We start from the raw sequence: 21,419 nt of genomic DNA, 5'->3' as shown, positions 1-21,419 counted from the left end.
AAAATCATGAACAAACTTTGTCTGCATTCATTCACTCATCCTGTCCACCAATGTTGCATATTTTATTATCACAGATCTCAGGGCTGGTGACAGTAACGACAAAGAAATTAAAAACATACCAAATATAAAAATGAACCTGAAAAACACACCACTTATCAGAGACAGCGTCATAGAAAAGAAATAGACACGATTGCACAATTTACACACAACATGTCTGCTATTATGGTAAGCAGGCATTTGTCCTTAAAAAATATATTAACTTCAATACATTTTTTTTTGCTTAAAATAGGAAAATAAAGCAAATATTGCTCTATTTGAGCTCTTTAACCCCCTCTGGTGGCAGTCTTTGTGGCCGTGTCGCCATCTTTACATTAAGAAAATACAACAGCTAATCACTTTTTATTCCATTTATTCACATTTTCTTGGACTTAAGTCATCAATCTTAGCTTCCAAATTTGCCATCTTTAACATATACTTTTAAAGTCCCCATATACACCACAAACGCTGAACATGCTTAAGACAAAAAAACTGGACCGGCATGTTCCCTTCAAGCATCACTGGGTCGTTAGAGGCGTGGCGGTTGACTGCATCATCACATTTCCATCATTACTACCATCACTCCACCAACACTTTTTTTTGTTTTACACTTGCAAACAAACTCAGAATGTGATGATGAATTTGAATATTCATTGTCCCGCTGAAGGCCGTTCGCTGGTCTGAGCTGCTTTACTCCCAGTGTGTGCATTTGTGTTGGTGTGAGTGGATGCAGTCCAGTTATGCTTTCCCAAGTACAAAGTCAGAACGCAGCCCTTTGAGTTGAACACGCGTCTTCCACTTTGTCCATTCTGCTCTTATGATGAAAGTTGATGACGCCTCCCTGCTGACTCTTTTAAAAGAAAAAAATTGCTCTTGAAGCACAACCCAGTTAAACCATCTGTGAGTTTGTGCCCATGAGTGGACAAGACTGCTCACGCTGTGGTCTTCGTGTCTTCCCAGCAGGGTCAGGGTGGCGGTGTGGAGACACAAGCACACACACTTGAGTCACCATCCAGCTCAGACCAGCGAGGCCTCGGCTAGTCATAACTCGGTGATTTCCAGCGGGCTGGGCGTTAACTCCCCGTCCTTGTGGCGGTGCATCGGAGTCGACTTGGCCGACTCGGTGCGGGCGTTTCGTTCGGAATAAAGTCCGCCGTCTGCGTTGAGAGCCTCCAGAGAACGTGCCACAGCCCGCTGGTCGTCCTCTGGCAGGCTGTTGATGTCAGAGGTGAGCAGGGTGCCGGTGCTGCCATGGACCACATGCACACCTTCCGGTCCCTTCAACTCCACAGGAAGCTTATGTTTGAAGCGCAGTGTTCCCCGACCCCCACTCATGCTCACACGCTCGTCCTCCTCGTCATCCAGATCGCTTTGGATTAGCTGATAGTGGAGAGGAAAGGTGACTTTAAATGAGGCTGCTGCTTACAAACTTCATAGATGTTGTGAAGAGGAAGGCAAAGGTCATTAAAGCTGCTAAAATGCACAAAGGAAAGACAAGCAGGCCTAGTTTCAAATGGTTCTTACATCCTTCAAGCCAGCATCCTCTGCAGTTGACATTAGTTTTTGAGAGTTCCAAATTTTAGAAGGAAAAAAAAATTAATGGTGTACAAAACACAAATGTCCACTGCAGAAGACGCTGGTCCCCCGGAGGATATATGAACAAGGGGCAGACACACACAGTTTCTTGGGCCCAGAAACGTCTCATAAAACAACAACACAAACATATTTGTTGTACTAATTTGTGCGTTTATAAGTACATCAAAATATTTCATAGCAATAGAGTAGCGCCAGGACAAAAAGATCCTCATAAGTTAAAGAGGAACTGCACTTTTTTGGAATTTTGCCTATCATTCACAACCCTTATGTAAGACAAGAACACATGTTTAACTTTTTTTTTAATGTATTTTAAATAGTAAATAAATGCAAGTAAAAGTCTGCTTACAATGGAGCCGATGGGAGTCGCTCTATTCCACCTATAAACCGCTAAAAATATCTAAACACCTTCATCAAAGTTTTATATACATTATGTAAATATGTATGTAATGTAGTAACAGGCATGTAATAATTATGTATTTTGATCAATTTAGGCATACTGCGGCACATTAATTTCACAAACGCATCACAACGTTCGCTTTTACCTTCGATTACATCACTGATTACTAACTGCAGAGAGCCAACAAACATAATAAAACATCACTTACTGTACAATGTCTGCAGTCATTAGGGTGCTAGGATTTTGATATATTCCCATTTAGATGAAGAATGACTGATAATCCTCGTGAAGAAAATATGGAGGTGGAACCAAGCGTCTTTTGTGTGTCTTTCTCGCCATTCCCGAGTCTAAGTTGGCTGTCAAAGTTGACCAACTTTTCATTTTACTATCAAGAATCTGCTTGCCATAACCATCATTATGATTTATAATCTGGAATAAACTTTCATGATCTCCAAGGCGAGAGAGCAGCTCACCATCTGATTATGCCAATACAGCAGCATAAGGAAGTTGCCTCTCTGATCAATGCGTCGCAAAATGTAGGTCCTTAATGTTGCGCTTATAATAAAAATATTGCTTATACTAGGTTAATATTCAGGTCACGAAATGTAAATGCAGTATTGTTGGGGCTTTTAGGATGGTTATTTATTGGGTTTTATGGTCGGAGTAGATGCAATGACATCTTTGCTCCATTATAAGCAGACTTATTCACGGATTAGAATGTATTAAAAAAAAATTTAAAAAAATGTGTTATTGTCTCTCATAATGATTTTGAATCACAGGCAAAATTCCCCAAAAAGTGTAGTCTTTTTTTATTAGGATTTTAAAGATGATTCAAATCACGTTGCGGCTAAAGGGAGTCACCATTGTAGCCTTCAAAGTCCTCCAAAACAACTTCAAAACCCTCCAGCAACATTTTAGATACACACCAAGTATATATATAATGTAGTAACAGACACGATCATAACAATATATAATATGTACAATATTTACCGTATTTTGATCATTTTAATCAACTCCTTCCGCACATTGATTTCTGTTTCCATAGCAGCGCACGTCTGACTTCTGACAATAACTTGTGTTCCTACTTCCAGCAACAAATGTGAGTGTTTTCTACTCATGGCAGACTTGGTAACAGACAACGAAGATGACTATTTTTGGACAAATGAGGATTCACAACCTTTTTGAAGCTGAATATACGGAGGATGAACTGCTGCTTTTAGGCGTCAGCACGAAGAAAGGCTGAAACGTTGGAGCAGACGGAAGCCAAGAGAGTGAGGTCAGCATGACACAAAGTTGAAAATGTGGAATTTGGAGACAAACTATTTCGACATAAATGGAGTGCTTACCTTCAAATAAACCAGTAAAAATGTCCCCGGCCAGCTGGACCAAACGGACAACTGTCCATCGAGTGAGTCACACTTTATATTGATTATGATACATGCAGCACGTCAAGCGTTTTATTACAACTACAGTACATACACTGTCTGGCTAGCTGTGTACAAGCAAAACATGATTGTTGACACACAAAAAGCGTTCATCCCCTAAACTTGAATAACTTTTGAAATAATTAATCAATTATTTTTATTTTTCAGATTTACCAAGGAAAATTAATGTTCTAAAAGTTTAGAAAATTTCTACTTCGAGATGCCATGGACTACTGAACAAAAGACATTTATAGTCGAGGCCTATTTTCGGCTGAATTCTATCCACGCGGCTCAATTGCAATTCAAAGAACGGCTTAGATGTTGTGAATTTCCTGCCCACACAATGATCTACAGATGGGTCAACAAGTTCCGAACCCATGGGACTGTTAATAACCTCAATCGTAAAGATACTAACAGACAATCACACTCTGGACGACCGAAATCATCAAGGACACCACAGAACGTTGATGCAGTCAGAGACTCTGTTGTTCGCAGCCCACGCAAGTCTGTGCTTCGACGAAGTCAGGAGCTTGGAATGAACCGGGAGTCTGTGCGAAGAATTTTGATCGCAGATCTCGACCCCTATTCTTACAGGATACAGATTAAACAAAAGCTTACACCTGCCGACATGAGGAAACGAGTGATCACGTGCCAGTGGTTTTGCGACAAGATTGACGTTGCGCCAGACTTCCTTGACAATGTCTGGTTTTCGGATGAGGCACATTTTCTACCGTCAGGTCATGTGAACTCTAAGAACAACATCCTCTGGGGTAGCACACCCCCTGAGTACTGTCTGCAAAGGCCATTACACTCTGTCAAGTGCACTGCATGGGTCGCCATCTCCAAACATGGCATCATTGGACCATTCTGGTTCGAGGACGACAACGAGCGGTTTGTGACAATCAACACCGAGCGATATGTTCAGGTGCTTGGCAATTTCTGGACAGCACTTGGTCGACGAAGAGGGGTCGTCAGGGACCTCCAGTGGTTCCAGCAGGATGGTGCCACCCCCCACACCTCAAACTAATCATTGGCATGGCTACAGCATCGTTTCCCTGACCGACTGATCAGCCGCAGGTGTGACCCGGAGTGGTCGCCGCATTCACCGGACTTGAACGCCCCAGATTTTTATCTGTGGGGATACCTTAAGGACAGGGTGTATGGCAACAACCCCCAGACTATCCCTGATCTGAAGGCAGCAATCACAGCAGCAGTAAGAGCGATCCCAAGGGAAGAATGTGGGAGGGTCATCGAGAACTTTGCCCGCCGGATCCAAATGTGCTTGCAGCAACGGGGAGCTCATTTAGAACACCTTTTTTGAGCGCCAGTTAAACAAAGAGTTTTTGTGGTACAGACTTGAAACTTTAGAGATGTCTGCTACATAGACTTAACCTAATGTAGCTGAATTTTTGTGTTAATCTAAATGAAATTTTGGAAGTTATTCGATTTTTATTGATGAACGTTTTTTTTGTGTCACCCTATTTTTTACAGATACTGTAATATGATTGTATATGTTTTTCAGTCAGTACACATTGGCGTTCTATCGCAGTGTTGTGCATTACAAACTCAAACGCTTTTCGTGCTGACATAGAAGCTAGCTTATCTCTTGCTATAGTTAGCTTTTACGGCTAATACCGAAGCACACCGATGTGTTACTCCGTTGGAAAACTATTTTCTTAGTGTTCGCTCTTACAATAATGTCGGTACAGTTTGGTTATTATACAGGTTACGGAACGTAAATGAAGTATTGTTGGCGGATTTTGAATGCATTTTGAAAGTGATTTAGAGGGATAATTGATTGCTCCCATTAGCTGCATTGCTGGCTACCTAGAACTAACTGATTTTTACATGTTAGACTGCTCATAATGATTGTGAACAAGAGGCACAATTCCAAAAAAGTGTAGTTCCCCTTTAACAGTATATAACTTTTTTTTTTTTTCCGCTCACATCTCTCAATCAACTTTGTCTTAAACAAAAATAACTACAGCTCGTTGTGTTTCGGCAGGCATTGATGCCATCTTCAAATAGCCAAGATGGTGCATTGCATGCAGCTACACCTCCAGGATGTCAAAGTTACTTTTTCCTACACACAATAAACGTGTCCTTCAGTAAGACGTCAGCGAGCGGAAGCAAGCGAAAGAGTGGGAAGTTGGAAAAGGAGGTGAGATAAGTCAGACAGGAGCAGCACAGCAGCCCGCCGGGCCCACCTCCGTGACTGACGAGTGGTCTCCCTGACTGGTGGATACTGTGACCAGTCTGGCTGCAAAGAGTTTTTTCAGTCTCAGGTAGTCGTCCAGGACCACATTGAGCAGGGAACCCTGACAGGATGGCAGTTAAGATCAAACACGACCCAACTTTACCATCCATCTGAGGATGTTTGACTGGGAGGAGATAACACAGCTGACATCATTCAACATGTGAGCGTCTCACCTTGATAGGCCCCTCCCTCATGATCTGGCCTAGTTTGGCGATGTTGTCGTACTCCTGAATCGCCGCTCTCAAATAACGATCGTCATCCGGCTTGGCTTGAGGCTCGCGACCAAACGTTCCCTAGGACAAAAGAAATGTCTTTTAAAAAGTCGAAAACCCTGCTGGAAGAATGTTTTCCTGAAGAGCGTCGGTACGAACATGAGTGCGAGCAGGACTGTTCCACAGGTCCGTTATCTCGCTCAGGTTCTCAGGCAGGTCGTCTTCATGGTCCGCCTGAGCAGCCAGCTCCAGGTTGTGACAGAAGGGATCGAGCCACACGGGATTAGCGCTGCGCAGGTACACATTTTGATATTTGACACTGGTCGACAGTCACAATCTTTCACAAAGTACCAACATTCTTTGTACATGAGGACATTTTGAAAAACTGTGGAGGAAGGAAGAGTCCAATCTGGAGAAATACTATACAGAAACACATTTAGGCACTACTGGGCATTGTACAAAACAAGTTATTTTCTGCCGCATTTAAAAATCAATTAAAATGCATCAGCAATTAAAAAATATCTTATGTGATACTGTCAAAATAAAATTGCAAAAAACATATTAAAAGTGAAAATATCAAATATTTAAACTCACAATTAGTCGCCGGCTTATTCGAGTGGAAAGGGCAAACATTTAATCGCCAGAACAGCTAAACTAGCTTCCGGGGTTGACCGACATCGTCTCACAAGATGTAGTTTCTCTTTAAATATCCTTCTTGAAAATGGCCTTGCAAATATATATCTGTCACCTAATCAACGTTTTGTTCTCTTTCTCTGCTATGTATGGCTATGGCGCAACACTTCCCGCTTCCTGCTAAATTGAAACTTGTGAATGGATACTCACTTTGGAGTGACAAGTGAGTATCCAATCACAGTCACGTTAACATCAGGCTACTTAGATAGGCTACTGTCAACAACTTGTGATCTGATTGGCTATCGCAACTGTCTATCAACTGCATGTGTTCTGAAATTCATCCGCTAACGGTCCCGATGAGTATCCAATCACAGGATGCGTAAATGTCACGTTTAACGTGAGGCCAGCTAGAAGGCCTTACTGACAACAACTCATAATCTGATTGGCTATCGCAACTGTCTATCACCTGTATGTCCCCCATCGCTTACAGTGCACAGACGCTCGCATTGTTGATTCGCACAGCATGACAACATAAGCTAGCTGAATTCTGATTGGATAAAAACTCAAATTAAAAACAGCAGCACTGGAAGGAGCATAATATGACATGAAGAGAATATGAATACTTTTAGATATTTAGGGAAAGTAAATAAAAAAACAATTTTATCTTTAATTAAGATCATGATTTCTGGTTATGTTAGGCCAGCAGGAAGGCCTTGCTGGCCCTGACGGCACACCACTGCTGAAAGTATATTTTAACAATATAAATTAGGAAGTAACATTTCACCCACCTTGTAGGATTGAAATATGCATATTTAGGAAACCATTATTCCCTGCATTGCAACAACTGCATTGTGCCAAATGGTGTCTTTTCTGTATTTACTATTGTGTTCAAACATTGTAGAGTTTGAAAATCTCACCCCTCAAAAGAGTACTTGTTGGTGTTGGGCATGTCCAGAATATCCATTAAACCTTGGTTCCCTGGATGGTAGAGGAGAAAATAACACCTTTCAACTTGCTACAATTAAAAGCCATGTTTAGTATAACACAATAAGTAAACAAAGGTGGATGTCGGGTTTTGTTTTACTTCTATTTGAGCAAAAAAATGTTCAAGTCGGACTCTATACAGTGGAACCCCCATTTACGAACCCCTCATTTGCAAACTTTTAGATCAAGCCAAATGTGTCTCTGTGTGAACCATGTTTTGGTGTACGAACGTTTCATTTATTCATTCATTTTGTGTGCCGCTGGAAGCCTCAGATTATACAAATGCAAGTGTGTTGTAATCATGGCAGACTTGGTAATAAACTTGGGAGACGACTATTTTTGGACAAATGAGGATTCACAACCTTATCTTTTTGAAGCTGAATATAAGGAGGACGAACTGCTGCTTATAGAAGCGAGCGCGAAGAAGAGGGTGAAACGTTGGAAGCCGAGAGAGTGCAAAATGGTCACAATGCAAATCTGGAACTTTGAGCCAAGTTATGCCGAATTAATGAAGCGTCCAAAATCCGTCCCACGGGAAGTCCCAAGTTTTAAAAAAAATTAAAATTTTTTTTTTTTTGTAATTATTATTTTTATAAATCTGTCCTTTCTAATCCATTTCCTACCACTCGGTGTTCCCTAGCCGCTCAGGCAAATCATATTGTCTAAAAAATTCTTTCTCCATCAATAACGTGATCAAGCGCGCACTCTTTCAGTCAATTAGTGCGCAAGGAATGAATATATATATATATATATATATATATATATATATATATATATATATATATATATATATATATATATATATATAGTCGAGGTTACTGCGGTTTATCCGTTATACAGTGTTCAATACCAGGGTAGAGCGGAATATCCCCTGAAGAGCAGAGAAACCTGCTTGTAGGGATGAAATAGCATCTGTGTTTTTTCCTTAACGTATGTATATATATATATATATATATATATATATATATATATATATATATATATATATATATACACAGCCCGGCCCCCGGCCAAATTGTTTTAACTCAATGCGGCCCCCGAGTCAAAAGGTTTAGGGACCCTGCCTTACAGCGTGGCCATTTTGGCGATGTCACTTCCTGTGCAATACACTACCACTGCCATTTTGGATAGGCGGAGTCCCCTAAGTTACATCCTGTTTACGCATCCCAATACTCGGTCGCCACTTCCCAGTGCTTCAGCGTGAGTTTCTTTTCTCGCCGCTCACCAAGTTTTCTCTATTTTGCTTACTCAATATGGCCGACAACCCAGCCTGGGAAGAAAGAGGGAATCACTGTGGACTTAGACTTAGAGAGAAGAGGGAACCAACACATACTGCCCCCACTCCTCTCTACTTCCGTGGCCTTCTCCGTGTCGTCTCCGTGTCGTCTCTCTGCCATTGTCGTCTGCTGTTCGCGGACGGCAAGTTAAACAGGATTTTACTTTTTAGCTTTATTTTGAAGTTATTGTAGCAACATGGTTGTTAACGTTTTTGAGAGCACCAAAGGGATTTTTGTGTGTGCGCGCGCGTTGATAATTTTGCTAGCCTTTGTTGTTGTGTTGTTTTGATAATAAAGAGATTGTTTCTGAAATAGTGAGTGAGGCAAGCCCTCCTGGGGGTGGGGAGGGGGGGGGGGTCATGGTGTGATGCCGGGGCGGAGCGTGTGATCCCAGGAAACACGCTTTATCAGTATCATGCAGTATGACTGTAGAGTGAATGAATGATGGATTCTCAGTTCTCTGTGAAGCGCTTTGAGTGTTTACAACAATGCTACATAAATCTAATCCATTTTATTATTATATTAATACTATACTTGGCATCGTTAATGCCGATATTTGTATCAATGCTACAGCTCTTGAATGTAAACAGGTGTGCACCCTGACGGCATTAAAGACATTTTTGTGAATAATCAAATCGTCCTACATACAGTATGTTTTCATGGGAAACATAACAATGTCCTAAGTCTAACACCCTGTTCACATTGACAAGCTCTGGCTTAGTGGTTAGCATGACTTCCTGTATTCTCCTCTGGTGTGTAGTGTAGCATATTTAGCTATTCCTAATTGTAAACTACCTACTTTATTTGCCCCCATGGAGATGAGGATTATTTAGCCGCTGACTCTCTAGCACAGACGCTACATTCTGTTTGTTCGCTTGCAGCTGTCAAAATTGAGGGACACAGCTAGAATGTGTCATCAACATGCAATATCCTGATAAAACAATAATATTAAAAAGCTCTCTTGTCGGCCAAATTTAGATCATTTATCATCTATATATGATGAACGCTTTGACCTCCCTCCCTCCTCAACAACACCTGGGAGTTGAACTTTCCTTGCACCGCATGCAGAGCGGCTCTAGGCCTATAGACACAACATCACTACACCCTGGACAATGGGCATATGCACACACACACCCCCACCACCACCCCACGCCTTCACCACCGCTTGATTCCCCTTTGGGGTGATGGACGGCTGAGTAGCGCTTTTTAGCTGCAGCCAGCCACCATGGCTCCCACTCCTTCCCCTCTGTTGCAAGTTTTTGTGATTTTATGTAATATGTTTATGTGTGGTATGGCTATGAGGTTTTTTCCCTTGGCCTCAGTCTGGACCCCCTCCTAAGAGTCCAGCCTTTGACTGAATATCTTTTTTTACTCTTCCCGGGCTCAGGATCTTTCTGAGTGGAGTTTGCATGTTCTCCCCGTGACTGCGTGGGTTCCCTCCGGGTACTCCGGCTTCCTCCCACCTCCAAAGACATGCACCTGGGGATAGGTTGATTGGCAATAGGGATGTCCGATAATGGCTTTTTGCCGATATCCGATATTCCGATATTGTCCAACTCTTAATTACCGATACCGATATAAACCGATACCGATATATACGGTCGTGGAATTAACACTTTATTATGCCTAATTTGGACAACCAGGTATGGTGAAGATAAGATCTTTTTTTTAAAATGTATAAAATAAAATAAGATAAATAAATTAAAAAAAATTTCTTGAATAAAAAAGAAAGTAAAACAATATAAAAAACAGTTACATAGAAACTAGTAATTAATGAAAATGAGTAAAATTAACTGTTAAAGGTTAGTACTATTAGTGGACCAGCAGCACGCACAATCATGTGTGCTTACGGACTGTATCCCTTGCAGACTGTATTGTTACATATTGATATATAATGTAGGAACCAGAATATTAATAACAGAAAGAAACAACCCTTTTGTGTGAATGAGTGTGAATGGGTGTACATGGGGGAGGGAGGTTTTTTGGGTTGGTGCACTAATTGTAAGTGTATTTGTATTTTTTATGTTGATTTAATAAAAAAAACCCAAAAAAAAACCCCGATACCGATAATAAAAAAAAAACGATACCGATAATTTTCGATATTACATTTTAAAGCATTTAATATCGGCAGGCCGATATTATCGGACATCTCTAATTGGTAACACTAAATTGGCCCTGGTGTGTGAATGTGAGTGTGAATGTTGTCTGTCTATCTGTGTTGGCCCTGTGATGAGGTGGCGACTTGTCCAGGTTGTACCCCGCCTTCCGCCCGAATGCAGCTGAGATAGGCTACAGCACCCCCCGCCACCTCAAAAGGGACAAGCGGTAGAAAATGGATGGACGTTAAAGAATGGACAATAATAAAAGCACCACCACCACCTTGTAACATTAGTAATGACTTTCCTTTTCTTTGGCGCACTTCCACTACAAAAGCCTGCTTTATGCTTAATTGGAAAACATAATGATGTGCAAAAAAAGTGAAAAAATCAGCAATATATTTCCCTTTGTGGCGCCTACTGTATCTTTTCATACGTGCACTCTTACTAGTTCACGAGTAAATCTCGTATTTACTGAGCAAAATTAAGTTTTTCAATAATTAACGGGAGCAAGTTCTTAACTACAAAAGTCGTAAAACGAGGACCACCTGCACAACATTGCATCAGCCACATTAGGAGGTTTGCAGGTAGAGGGGACAAACCTGTTGATCCCGCGACGATCGCTTTGAGCTTCCTCTGATGTCTGCAAAAGCGACAAAAACGTCACTAACTCCAGCGAACATGGCTGAGTGGACACATGAACTTTTGTGAAAGAAAGCGTCTTACACTCTGCGATAATGCCAGTTCATCGAGACAAACAATATACCAGCCAGGCACAGCAGCACAGCCAGAATGATGATGACGAGCTGGGACAGAAACAGATATTTAACATCACAGAATGTTGCGAGAACAAGTTTTGGGCTTTTGGAGGACCTGCAGAGTGGTGATGTCATCAGGGAGCTTGTCACTGACGGCGGGATGAACATCCACCACGTTGTACGTCCTGAACAGATTTCTCAGCTGCTCCTTGTTTTCATCGATTAGCTGGATCACCCTGCAGACCAGTAGAGCACATTAGTAGTAGTGGTGTAGTTTTTGTGGACTGACTTTGGAATAGAAGAAGAAGAAACCTTTCCACGTCTTGGATGGTGTTGCTCTGATTGTTGACCACGTGGACCAGCATGTCTGTATGGGCATAATTCACCCTGCCCTTCTTGTCCACGTGAAACTGGAGCAAACCAACAGGACGTCAGCTGTTTACAAACACATTATTGACACCTGAGGCAGCGAGACACACCTGTATGTCATCTAAGTTGACAATGGCTCCCGTGATGTTGGACAGCAAATTGATGAAATCATCCTGGTTTTCACGGACCAAATCGGGAATCTCATTAAAGACGATCTTGACCCTCTGGTCGTCCCGCAGGATGTAGATGTTCACGTTCGTGGTAGTACTGTGCCCGGCCAGGTCGCACGCCAAAATCTCCAGCTGGAAATACCCGGGGTTGTAAGCCGTGAAGAGGTCGTAGGTGCGGATGATGCCGTCAGTCAAACCTGCAAACAGGGTGTCGTCAAAGGTGCTGTTTGCAATTAAAGGTGCTGTCACAGTAATTTTTCAAAGCTCTCACTCTCATTGTTGAGCGCAATATGGAATAAATAATAAGAACGACACATAGCTTTTTCCTTAAAATTTGAACTACAAGTTACTGTAACTTTCTGATTGAATTTATTTAAATGCTTTTTATAATATATATATATATATATATATATATATATATATATATATATATATATATATATATATATATATATATATATATATATATATATATATATATATATATATGTATATATATATATATATATATATATATATATATATATATATATATATGCATAATACTACCACCACCATGATTGACGGTAGGCTTGGTGTTCCTGGGATTTCTCCTCCAAACCTATTGCTGTGTATTGTGGCCAAACAGCTCAATTTTTGTTTCATCTGACCACAGAACTTTCCTCCAGAAGGTCTTATGTATGTCCATGTGATGTCAGATCAAACAAAAATTGAGCTGTTTGGCCACAATACCCAGCAATATGTTTGGAGGAGAGAAAGTGAGGCCTTTAATCCCAGGAAAACCATCCCTACCGTCAAGCATAGTGGTGGTAGTATTATGCTCTGGGCCTGTTTTGCTGCCAATGGAACTGGTGCTTTACAGAGAGTAAATGGGACAATGAAAAGGAGGATTACCGTATTTCCTTGAATTGGCACAGGGAATATAGTATTCGCACGTCTAGAATTACTGCCGGGTCAAACTCGTTTCTCAAAATAATTAACGCATGCTTGGCCTTATCGCCGGTTCATTATTAACGCCGGATCAAATTCGTTTCGCAAAATATAAATTTTATTTACGCATGTCTATAATTTTCGCCGGGTCAAACTCGTTTCGCAAAATATTTAGCATATGTCTAGAACTTCCGCCGGGTCAAATTCGTTACGTCACGAGTGACGATTTACCTGTCCTCATTTTCAAAATGGAGGAAGCTGATTTCAGTAGTTTGCAATCGCACAAAGGAAAAAAGATAAAGAGTTATTCAGTAGGATTTAAGGTCCAAGCTATTGAATACCGGTACGGTATGCTAAAAAGAACAGTAAGCAGCTATGTTTTATTAATATACCGTAGCTGCGTGTGTCAAATACGGTATGAGTCATTAAATGACTCCCGCCTCCTGGTGGTAGAGGGCGCTAGTGATCCTTCTTGCGACTTCCGGTACTGCAGAAGAAGTGACAACACGCAGCAACAGGTCGTCTCTTTTTTTTCCTCTCGCCTGTGCTTTTAACATGGAGCATTACATACCGGTATCTAAAATAAAACAGTTTTCTAAACTGGACTTTCAATCGAAGCAGGAGGTAATAATTAAAGGAATATCTCCATGGAGACAGAGAGACTTTTAAAACAGAAGAAAGAAAATAAGGAAGACTTCTATAAACAAGTTATCGATGCTTTTGGTCAGAAGGAGCTGCAAATGGACTCCATTTATAAGTACAGGTAAGACCATAATAACGTTTTTTTTTATTAAATGTGCTTTTCATGATGGTATGCTTACATCACACTCAAAGCGCACGCCTAAATTTACAGCATTCCTTTTGGTAAACGTCGGAGTGAGAAGAGGTTTTAAAATAATTAGCGTATGCACAGCCATCCCGCAGGCTTCCGGTAAACGCCGGAGTGACAGGAGGTTTTAAATTAATTAGCGCCCCTGCGGCTATTCAAGGAAATACGGTACCTCCAAATTCTTCAGGACAACCTAAAATCATCAGCCCGGAGGTTGGGTCTTGGGCGCAGTTGGGTGTTCCAACAGGAAAATGACCTCAAACATCCGTCAAAAGTGGTAAAGGAATGGCTAAATCAGGCTAGAATTAAGGTTTTAGAAAGGCCTTCCCAAAGTCCTGACTTAAACGTATGGACAATGCTGAAGAAACAAGTCCATGTCAGAAAACCAACAAATTTAGCTGAACTGCACCAATGTTGTCAAGAGGAGTGGTCAAAAATTCAACCAGAAGCTTGCCAGAAGCTTGTGGATGGCTACCAAAAGCGCCTTATTGCAGTGAAACTTGCCAAGGAACATGTAACCAAATATTAACATTGCTGTATGTATACTTTTGACCTAGCAGATTTGGTCACATTTTCAGTAGACCCATAATAAATTCATAAAAGAACCAAACTTCATGAATGTTTTTTGTGAGCAACAAGTATGTGCTCCAATCACTCTATCACAAAAAAACAAGAGTAGTAGAAATTATTGGAAACTCAAGACAGCCATGAAATTATGTTCTTTACAAGTGTATGTAAACTTTTGACCACGACTGTATATTAGGGCTGTGAAGTCATTAGTTTAGTCAGATTAATCACAGGTTATTTTTTGCCTACATGAATAAAATGTGTTTGAGAAAAGACCACAATATTTGGATACAATTGCAATGTGGTAGTCAGATTGTCTTACAGGAACATTTTTTAAACGATTTACTGAAGTGCAAGTCATTGATTTGCTCAAAACTTGGTGACAGTAAGTATAGTAAGAATAAAGTGCACATATTGAAAGTCTCAGCAATATTATAGCAAACTAGGTATATATGTACAGTATAATAATAATGTAATAAAGACACCCATAAACAACTTTACATTCATTAATTTTGTTGGCGCAGTTTGACCGTATGTGACATGCTGCGCTATCATTGTGAAGCGGAAAAAGTGTGTGTGTGAGAGAAGGTACCTTGACGAGAAACCAGTCTGTTGACTAGAGACGTGGTGGTTGTAAATAAAGAACATGCCTTTTGATTTCTTCGTTACTGACTGTCTTTTCTGCTGGACTTCATGGAATTATAAAACCTTGGTTACCCAAACAAGCCTATTTACTTTTTCAGAAGACAACGCAAATCTCTTTTTTGTACAAACTACCTCCAATTTGTACGACATTAGATGGCGACAAGAACAACATCTTGCAGCACTTGGTCTTGACAGATGTTAATGTCCTTCGTGCGTGGCTGTCCTTTTCGAAAAGGCATTGTTTAATTTATTTGTGTCAACGCAGATAAAGTTTGATAAAGTGTAATTACTCAGAGACCAATGGTAGGTATGAAACTGGTAACCTTGTGACCAGTGTTCTGAAAAACTGCGTCACATAATTAGTTTTTTCTGGTAACGAGTAATCTAATAAATTACTTTCATTTACAAAAACCCTAAACCAGTGAAGTTGGCACTTTGTGTAATTCGTAAATAAAAAAAGATTATAATGATTTGCAAATCCTTTTCAACTTATATTCAATTGAATACACTGCAAAGACAAGATACCTAACGTTTGAACTGAGAAACTTAATTTTTTTTTGCAAATAATCATTAACTTACAATTTAATGGCAGCAACACAGTGCAAAAAAGTTGGCACAGGGGCATTTTTACCACTGTGTTACATGGCCTTTCCTTTTAACAACACTCAGTAAACATTTGGGAACTGAGGAGACCAATTTTTGAAGCTTTTCAGGTGGAATTATTTCCCATTTTTGTTTGATGTACAGCTTAAGTTGTTCAACATTCCGGGGTCTCCGTTGTGATATTCTAGGCTTCATATTGCGCAACACATTTTCAATGGGAGACAGGTCTGGACTACAGGCAGGCCAGTCTAGTACCCGCACTCTTTTACTATGAAGCCACGCTGTTGTAACACGGTGGACACGAGTTCCACAGTTTCCAAAAATTTTTAAATGTGGACTCATCAGACCACAGAACACTTTTCCACTTTGCATCAGTCCATCTTAGATGAGCTCGGGCCCAGCGAAGCCGGCGGCTTTCTGGGTGTTGTTGATAAATGGCTTTCGCTTTGCATAGTGGAGTTTTAACTTGCACTTACAGATGTAACGACAAACTGTAGTTACTGACAATGGTTTTCTGAAGTGTTCCTGAGCCCACGTGGTGATGATATCCTTTACACACTGATGTTTTTTTTTGATGCAGTACCGCCTGAGGGATCGAAGGTCACAGGCATTCAATGTTGGTTTTTAAGCCTTGCTTGTGTGCAGTGATTTCTCCAGATTCTCTGAACCTTTTGATGATATTACGGACCGTAGATGGTGAAATCCCTAAATTCCTTGCAATATCTCGTTGAGAAATGTTGTTCTTAAACTGTTCGACAATTTGCTCAAGCGTTTGTTCACAAAGTGGTGACCCTCGCCCCATCCTTGTTTGTGAATGACTGAGCATTTCATGGAAGCTGCTTTTATACCCAATCATGGCACCCACCTGTTCCCAATTCGCCTGTTCACCTATGGGAACAAGCTAATTATAATAAGATTATTATAGTAATTTTTTCAACACTGCTTATGACAGATTTATGCTTTTGAAGCGGAGTGTTAATTAGTTTTTTGGTGAGACCTTGTGGTAAAAATATATCATTAAATTAGGCCAAATTGATGCAATAAGCTTCTGCATAGGAGACTTTGCATCTGTAAGTAATCTGCATTACTTGATACTTGTTTATATATTGACAAATATTGTGTTTTAGACTGCAATATTGTTTAATTTAGGACACTTATTACGTATATCTTGCTTAGGTGTTGTTCTCTACTTAGTTGTGTACAGTAGCTGCTAGCTACTAGTAGCCTACAGAACAATGTTTACCTTTTGTAAATGACTTCTTTAAAATACGAGAAAAGACCAACCTTGTGTGCTTATTGGAGGACAGTTAGATGTTAACTGGATGTCCAGCTTTGCACAAGTAAACATGATGAAGGAATGCTAGTATCGGACCTTACATTGGCGATTTTAGATGCGAGCTAATATCCATGCTTTGCTAATATCAATATCGGATCAGGCAGTAGGCAGTTTTATTCATTTGAGACAAAGCTAAAGATAAGGTAAGATGAGGTAAGGTAAGGAGACTCACCAATGGTAAAGATGCTCCCAACGTCCTCACTGCCGTTGCTCTGAGACTGGAAGTAACGGATGGTAACAATGTGATACTGGACCAAGCTGTTGTTGCCGATGTCGTTATCTATCGCCACAACTTTGATCAGCTCGGAACCCACTTTGGCGTTAGCAGCAACCCCTACAACCGAGGAAAAATACAATATAGAGTTTCACATCGACAAGAAGAAAATTGAATATAACAAGCTTGTTTCTAAGGTTTCACAAAAAAATCAGACATGTAGGAGTGAAGATTACCTGCAACATTGATGGCCAAGCTACTTGGAAAATGTAGTAAGCTAAGCTACGAGTTACTCTCAAATAAATGTAGCTAAGCTACAGGGGAAGCTATCCCTGGAGAATTATTACACTACATACAAGTTACACGACAAAAGTAGCTTGCTACATCAAAGCTACATTTAAATGCATTTCATCAATCAATCAATCAATCAATGTTTATTTATATAGCCCTAAATCACAAGTGTCTCAAAGGGCTGTACAAGCCACAACGACATCCTCGGTACAGAGCCCACATACGGGCAAGGAAAACTCACCTCAGTGGGACGTCAATGTGAATGACTATGAGAAACCTTGGAGAGGACCGCATATGTGGGTAACCCCCCATTTCTATCTATGGGCCCACATGTACAAACCCCATTTCCATATGAGTTGGGAATTTGTGTTAGATGTAAATATAAACGGAATACAATGATTTGCAAATCATTTTCAACCCATATTCAGTTGAATATGCTACAAAGACAACATATTTGATGTTCAAACTGATAAACATTTTTTTTTTTTTGCAAATAATCATTAACTTTAGAATTTGATGCCAGCAACACGTGACAAAGAAGTTGGGAAAGGTGGCAATAAATACTGATAAAGTTGAGGAATGCTCATCAAACACTTATTTGGAACATCCCAGAGGTGAACAGGCAAATTGGGAACAAGTGGGTGCCATGATTGGGTATAAAAGTAGATTCCATGAAATGCTCAGTCATTCACAAACAAGGATGGGGCGAGAGTCACCACTTTGTCAACAAATGCGTGAGCAAATTGTTGAACAGTTTAAGGAAAACCTTTCTCAACCAGCTATTGCAAGGAATTTAGGGATTTCACCATCTACGGTCTGTAATATCATCAAAGGGTTCAGCGAATCTGGAGAAATCACTGCACGTAAGCAGCTAAGCCCGTGACTTTCGATCCCTCAGGCTGTACTGCATCAACAAGCGACATCAGTGTGTAAAGGATATCACCACATGGGCTCAGGAACACTTCAGAAACCCACTGTCAGTAACTACAGTTGGTCGCTCCATCTGTAAGTGCAAGTTAAAACTCTCCAATGCAAGGCGAAAACCGTTTATCAACAACACCCAGAAACGCCGTCGGCTTCGCGGGGGCCTGAGCTCATCTAAGATGGACTGATACAAAGTGGAAAAGTGTTCTGTGGTCTGACGAGTCCACATTTCAAATTGTTTTTGGAAACTGTGGACGTTGTGTCCTCCGGACCAAAGAGGAAAAGAACCATCCGGATTGTTATAGGCGCAAAGTTGAAAAGCCAGCATCTGTGATGGTATGGGGGTGTAGTAGTGCCCAAGACATGGGTAACTTACACATCTGTGAAGGCGCCATTAATGCTGAAAGGTACATACAGGTTTTGGAGCAACATATGTTGCCATCCAAGCAACGTTACAATGGACGCCCCTGCTTATTTCAGCAAGACAATGCCAAGCCACGTGGCTTCATAGTAAAAGAGTGCGGGTACTAGACTGACCTGCCTGTAGTCCAGACCTGTCTCCCATTGAAAATGTGTGGCGCTTTATGAAGCCTAAAATACCACAACGGAGACCCCCGGACTGTTGAACAACTTAAGCTGTACATCAAGCAAGAATGGGAAATAATTCCACCTGAGAAGCTTAAAAAATGTGTCTCCTCAGTTCCCAAACGTTTACTGATTGTTGTTAAAAGGAAAGGCCATGTAACACAGTGGTGAACATGCCCTTTCCCAACTACTTTGGCACGTGTTGCAGCCATGAAATTCTAAGTTAAGTATTATTTTCAAAAAAAAAAAAAGTATATGAGTTTGAACATCAAATATATTGTCTTTGTAGTGAATTCAATTGAATATGGGTTGAAAAGGATTTGCAAATCATTGTATTCTGTTTATATTTACATCCAACACAATTTCCCAACTCATATGGAAACGGGGTTTGTATAATATCTATGTTAATGTAACTGAGAGTGTACTATTAACTATCTGTCATTTAGCTGTTATCTCCACACCCCACCGTATGTATTTATTTATCCATCCATCCATCCATTTTCTACCGCTTATTCCCTTCGGGGTCGCGGGGGGCGCTGGAGCCTATCTCAGCTACAATCGGGCGGAAGGCGGGGTACACCCTAGACAAGTCGCCACCTCATCGCAGGGCCAACACAGATAGACAGACAACATTCACACTCACATTCACACACTTGGGCCAATTTTAGTGTTGCCAATCAACCTATCCCCAGGTGCATGTCTTTGGAGGTGGGAGGAAGCCGGAGTACCCGGAGGGAACCCACGCAGTCAACATGCAAACTCCACACAGAAAGATCCCGAGCCCGGGATTGAACTCAGGACTACTCAGGACCTTCGTATTGTGAGGCAGACGCACTAACCCCTCTGCCACCGTGCTGCCCTGTATTTATTTAGTTTGCCTTTTCTTTGGCCCAACCCTAAAAGGTACTAATTTTCTCTACCTACAGTAAAACATCCCAGCATGTATCTATACAGTATCTTGACAAAAAAAAAACAATGATATGTGTGTTGTTTGGGAACAGTTGGTAATGGTTATGTGCAGTAAAACTTTTCATGAACTCAACTCACCTTAACGTGTGTTCCTAAATTTGTGTTGGATGTCTAAGATAAAGAGAGCAGTTATGATTTTGGTTTACAGGGTAAACAACTAAAAACTAAGGATTTGGCCATAGTTTTTTCTAAATGCATACTTTTGTCTAAATATGGCTAAGGACACACATTATTGTGGGTTTCCTGCACGTCATCTTCATCACTACAGGAAAAATCAAATCTGCGGAAGACAGTCCCTCTGCCATCATCAAGTATATTTCTTTTTTTTTTTGAGCCGTCAGCTTGAAGCGTCCCTCTGCCTCTGACTCCCTTGTCGTCATGTGACATGAGTGTGTGATTGCTATGATTTTGCTTACTAGTTTCGATGACCTGCCTTATCTCGCCTCGGATTGACCAGTCCATAATCTTTCGCCCTAGCCTTAGCCAATTGTGACTCCATCATACAAACACCAACCAATCATCATGGATTTTCTCCGTATGTCTGGATGTTCTCATTCATTGTATTTTCTCCATATTATTTTGGGCCTGGATTTACAGTCCATTATTTTTGGGTTACATGTGTCTAAAAGTAGCTAAGCTACAGAAAAAGCTACTCGTTAAAGTATTTCAGCTACCGCCAAGCTACTGGATAATTTAGTTAAGCTACGTAGCTTATCTACATGTAGCTTGCTACTGCCCATCACTGACCTGCAGTGTACTCTGCTTTGGAAAATCGTGGTTTCTGGTCATTGATGTCGTCCAGTTCAATGCGGATCTCAAGCAGACTGGGATCTCGAGCAGGATCCAGGGCCCGCGCCCGTGCTGCCCTTTGACCCCTGGAAGGACTCCAGCTCTTGTTACTGGAGGCCTTGATGATGAGAGTGTAGACTGGGTTCTCCTCGCGATCCAGTTCCCTATACAACTTTAGCTCACCGTCTAGACTCAAGCCAAAGTTTCCATCGTTGTTCCCTCCTTTGCAAAGATATCAGTTGGGATATGTTAGTCACACCACGTGGAGACAGAAGAGAAAGAGAAAGCTCGATCACCTGCAATGAAGTAGTAAACAATGGCATTGGAGCCTTCGTCAGCGTCCACAGCTCTGGTCACGTTCCCTACCACGGTTCCTGGAGGGGAGTGCTCAGACACGGTCAGCTTCTGGTAAGATAAGCTACCACGCTGCGGTGCACAACACAAACACAAAAAAAAGGGTTCAACTGTGCAGATAAACTTACAAATCATCAGTCATCATTTATTTGTATTTCTTTCATGAAAATGCAT

At 41.0% G+C, this 21,419-nt stretch overlaps 1 protein-coding gene across 1 annotated transcript in view; it reads right to left on the bottom strand.

Moving 5' to 3' along the window:
- Window positions 1-49: 49 nt before the first annotated feature.
- LOC133657369 (cadherin-23-like) overlaps window positions 50-21,419 on the bottom strand; it is a 122,009-nt gene continuing 100,639 nt past the window's right edge. Inside the window, exons 24-36 of the mRNA XM_062058627.1 lie at window positions 21,188-21,317; window positions 20,850-21,113; window positions 17,292-17,453; window positions 12,150-12,406; window positions 11,983-12,080; window positions 11,786-11,906; window positions 11,639-11,718; window positions 11,515-11,555; window positions 7,473-7,533; window positions 6,082-6,211; window positions 5,884-6,003; window positions 5,661-5,771; window positions 50-1,416 (exon numbers count right to left, since the gene is read on the bottom strand). Coding sequence (XP_061914611.1) covers window positions 1,078-1,416; window positions 5,661-5,771; window positions 5,884-6,003; window positions 6,082-6,211; window positions 7,473-7,533; window positions 11,515-11,555; window positions 11,639-11,718; window positions 11,786-11,906; window positions 11,983-12,080; window positions 12,150-12,406; window positions 17,292-17,453; window positions 20,850-21,113; window positions 21,188-21,317 — 1,914 coding nt within the window. The 3' untranslated portion in view covers window positions 50-1,077. The remainder of the gene's footprint in view (window positions 1,417-5,660; window positions 5,772-5,883; window positions 6,004-6,081; window positions 6,212-7,472; window positions 7,534-11,514; window positions 11,556-11,638; window positions 11,719-11,785; window positions 11,907-11,982; window positions 12,081-12,149; window positions 12,407-17,291; window positions 17,454-20,849; window positions 21,114-21,187; window positions 21,318-21,419) is intronic.

This window comes from Entelurus aequoreus, linkage group LG09 (assembly GCF_033978785.1).
Source record: "Entelurus aequoreus isolate RoL-2023_Sb linkage group LG09, RoL_Eaeq_v1.1, whole genome shotgun sequence".
NCBI classification, from domain to species: Eukaryota; Metazoa; Chordata; class Actinopteri; order Syngnathiformes; family Syngnathidae; genus Entelurus; species Entelurus aequoreus.
This window is presented reverse-complemented; position numbering and strand designations above follow the sequence as displayed.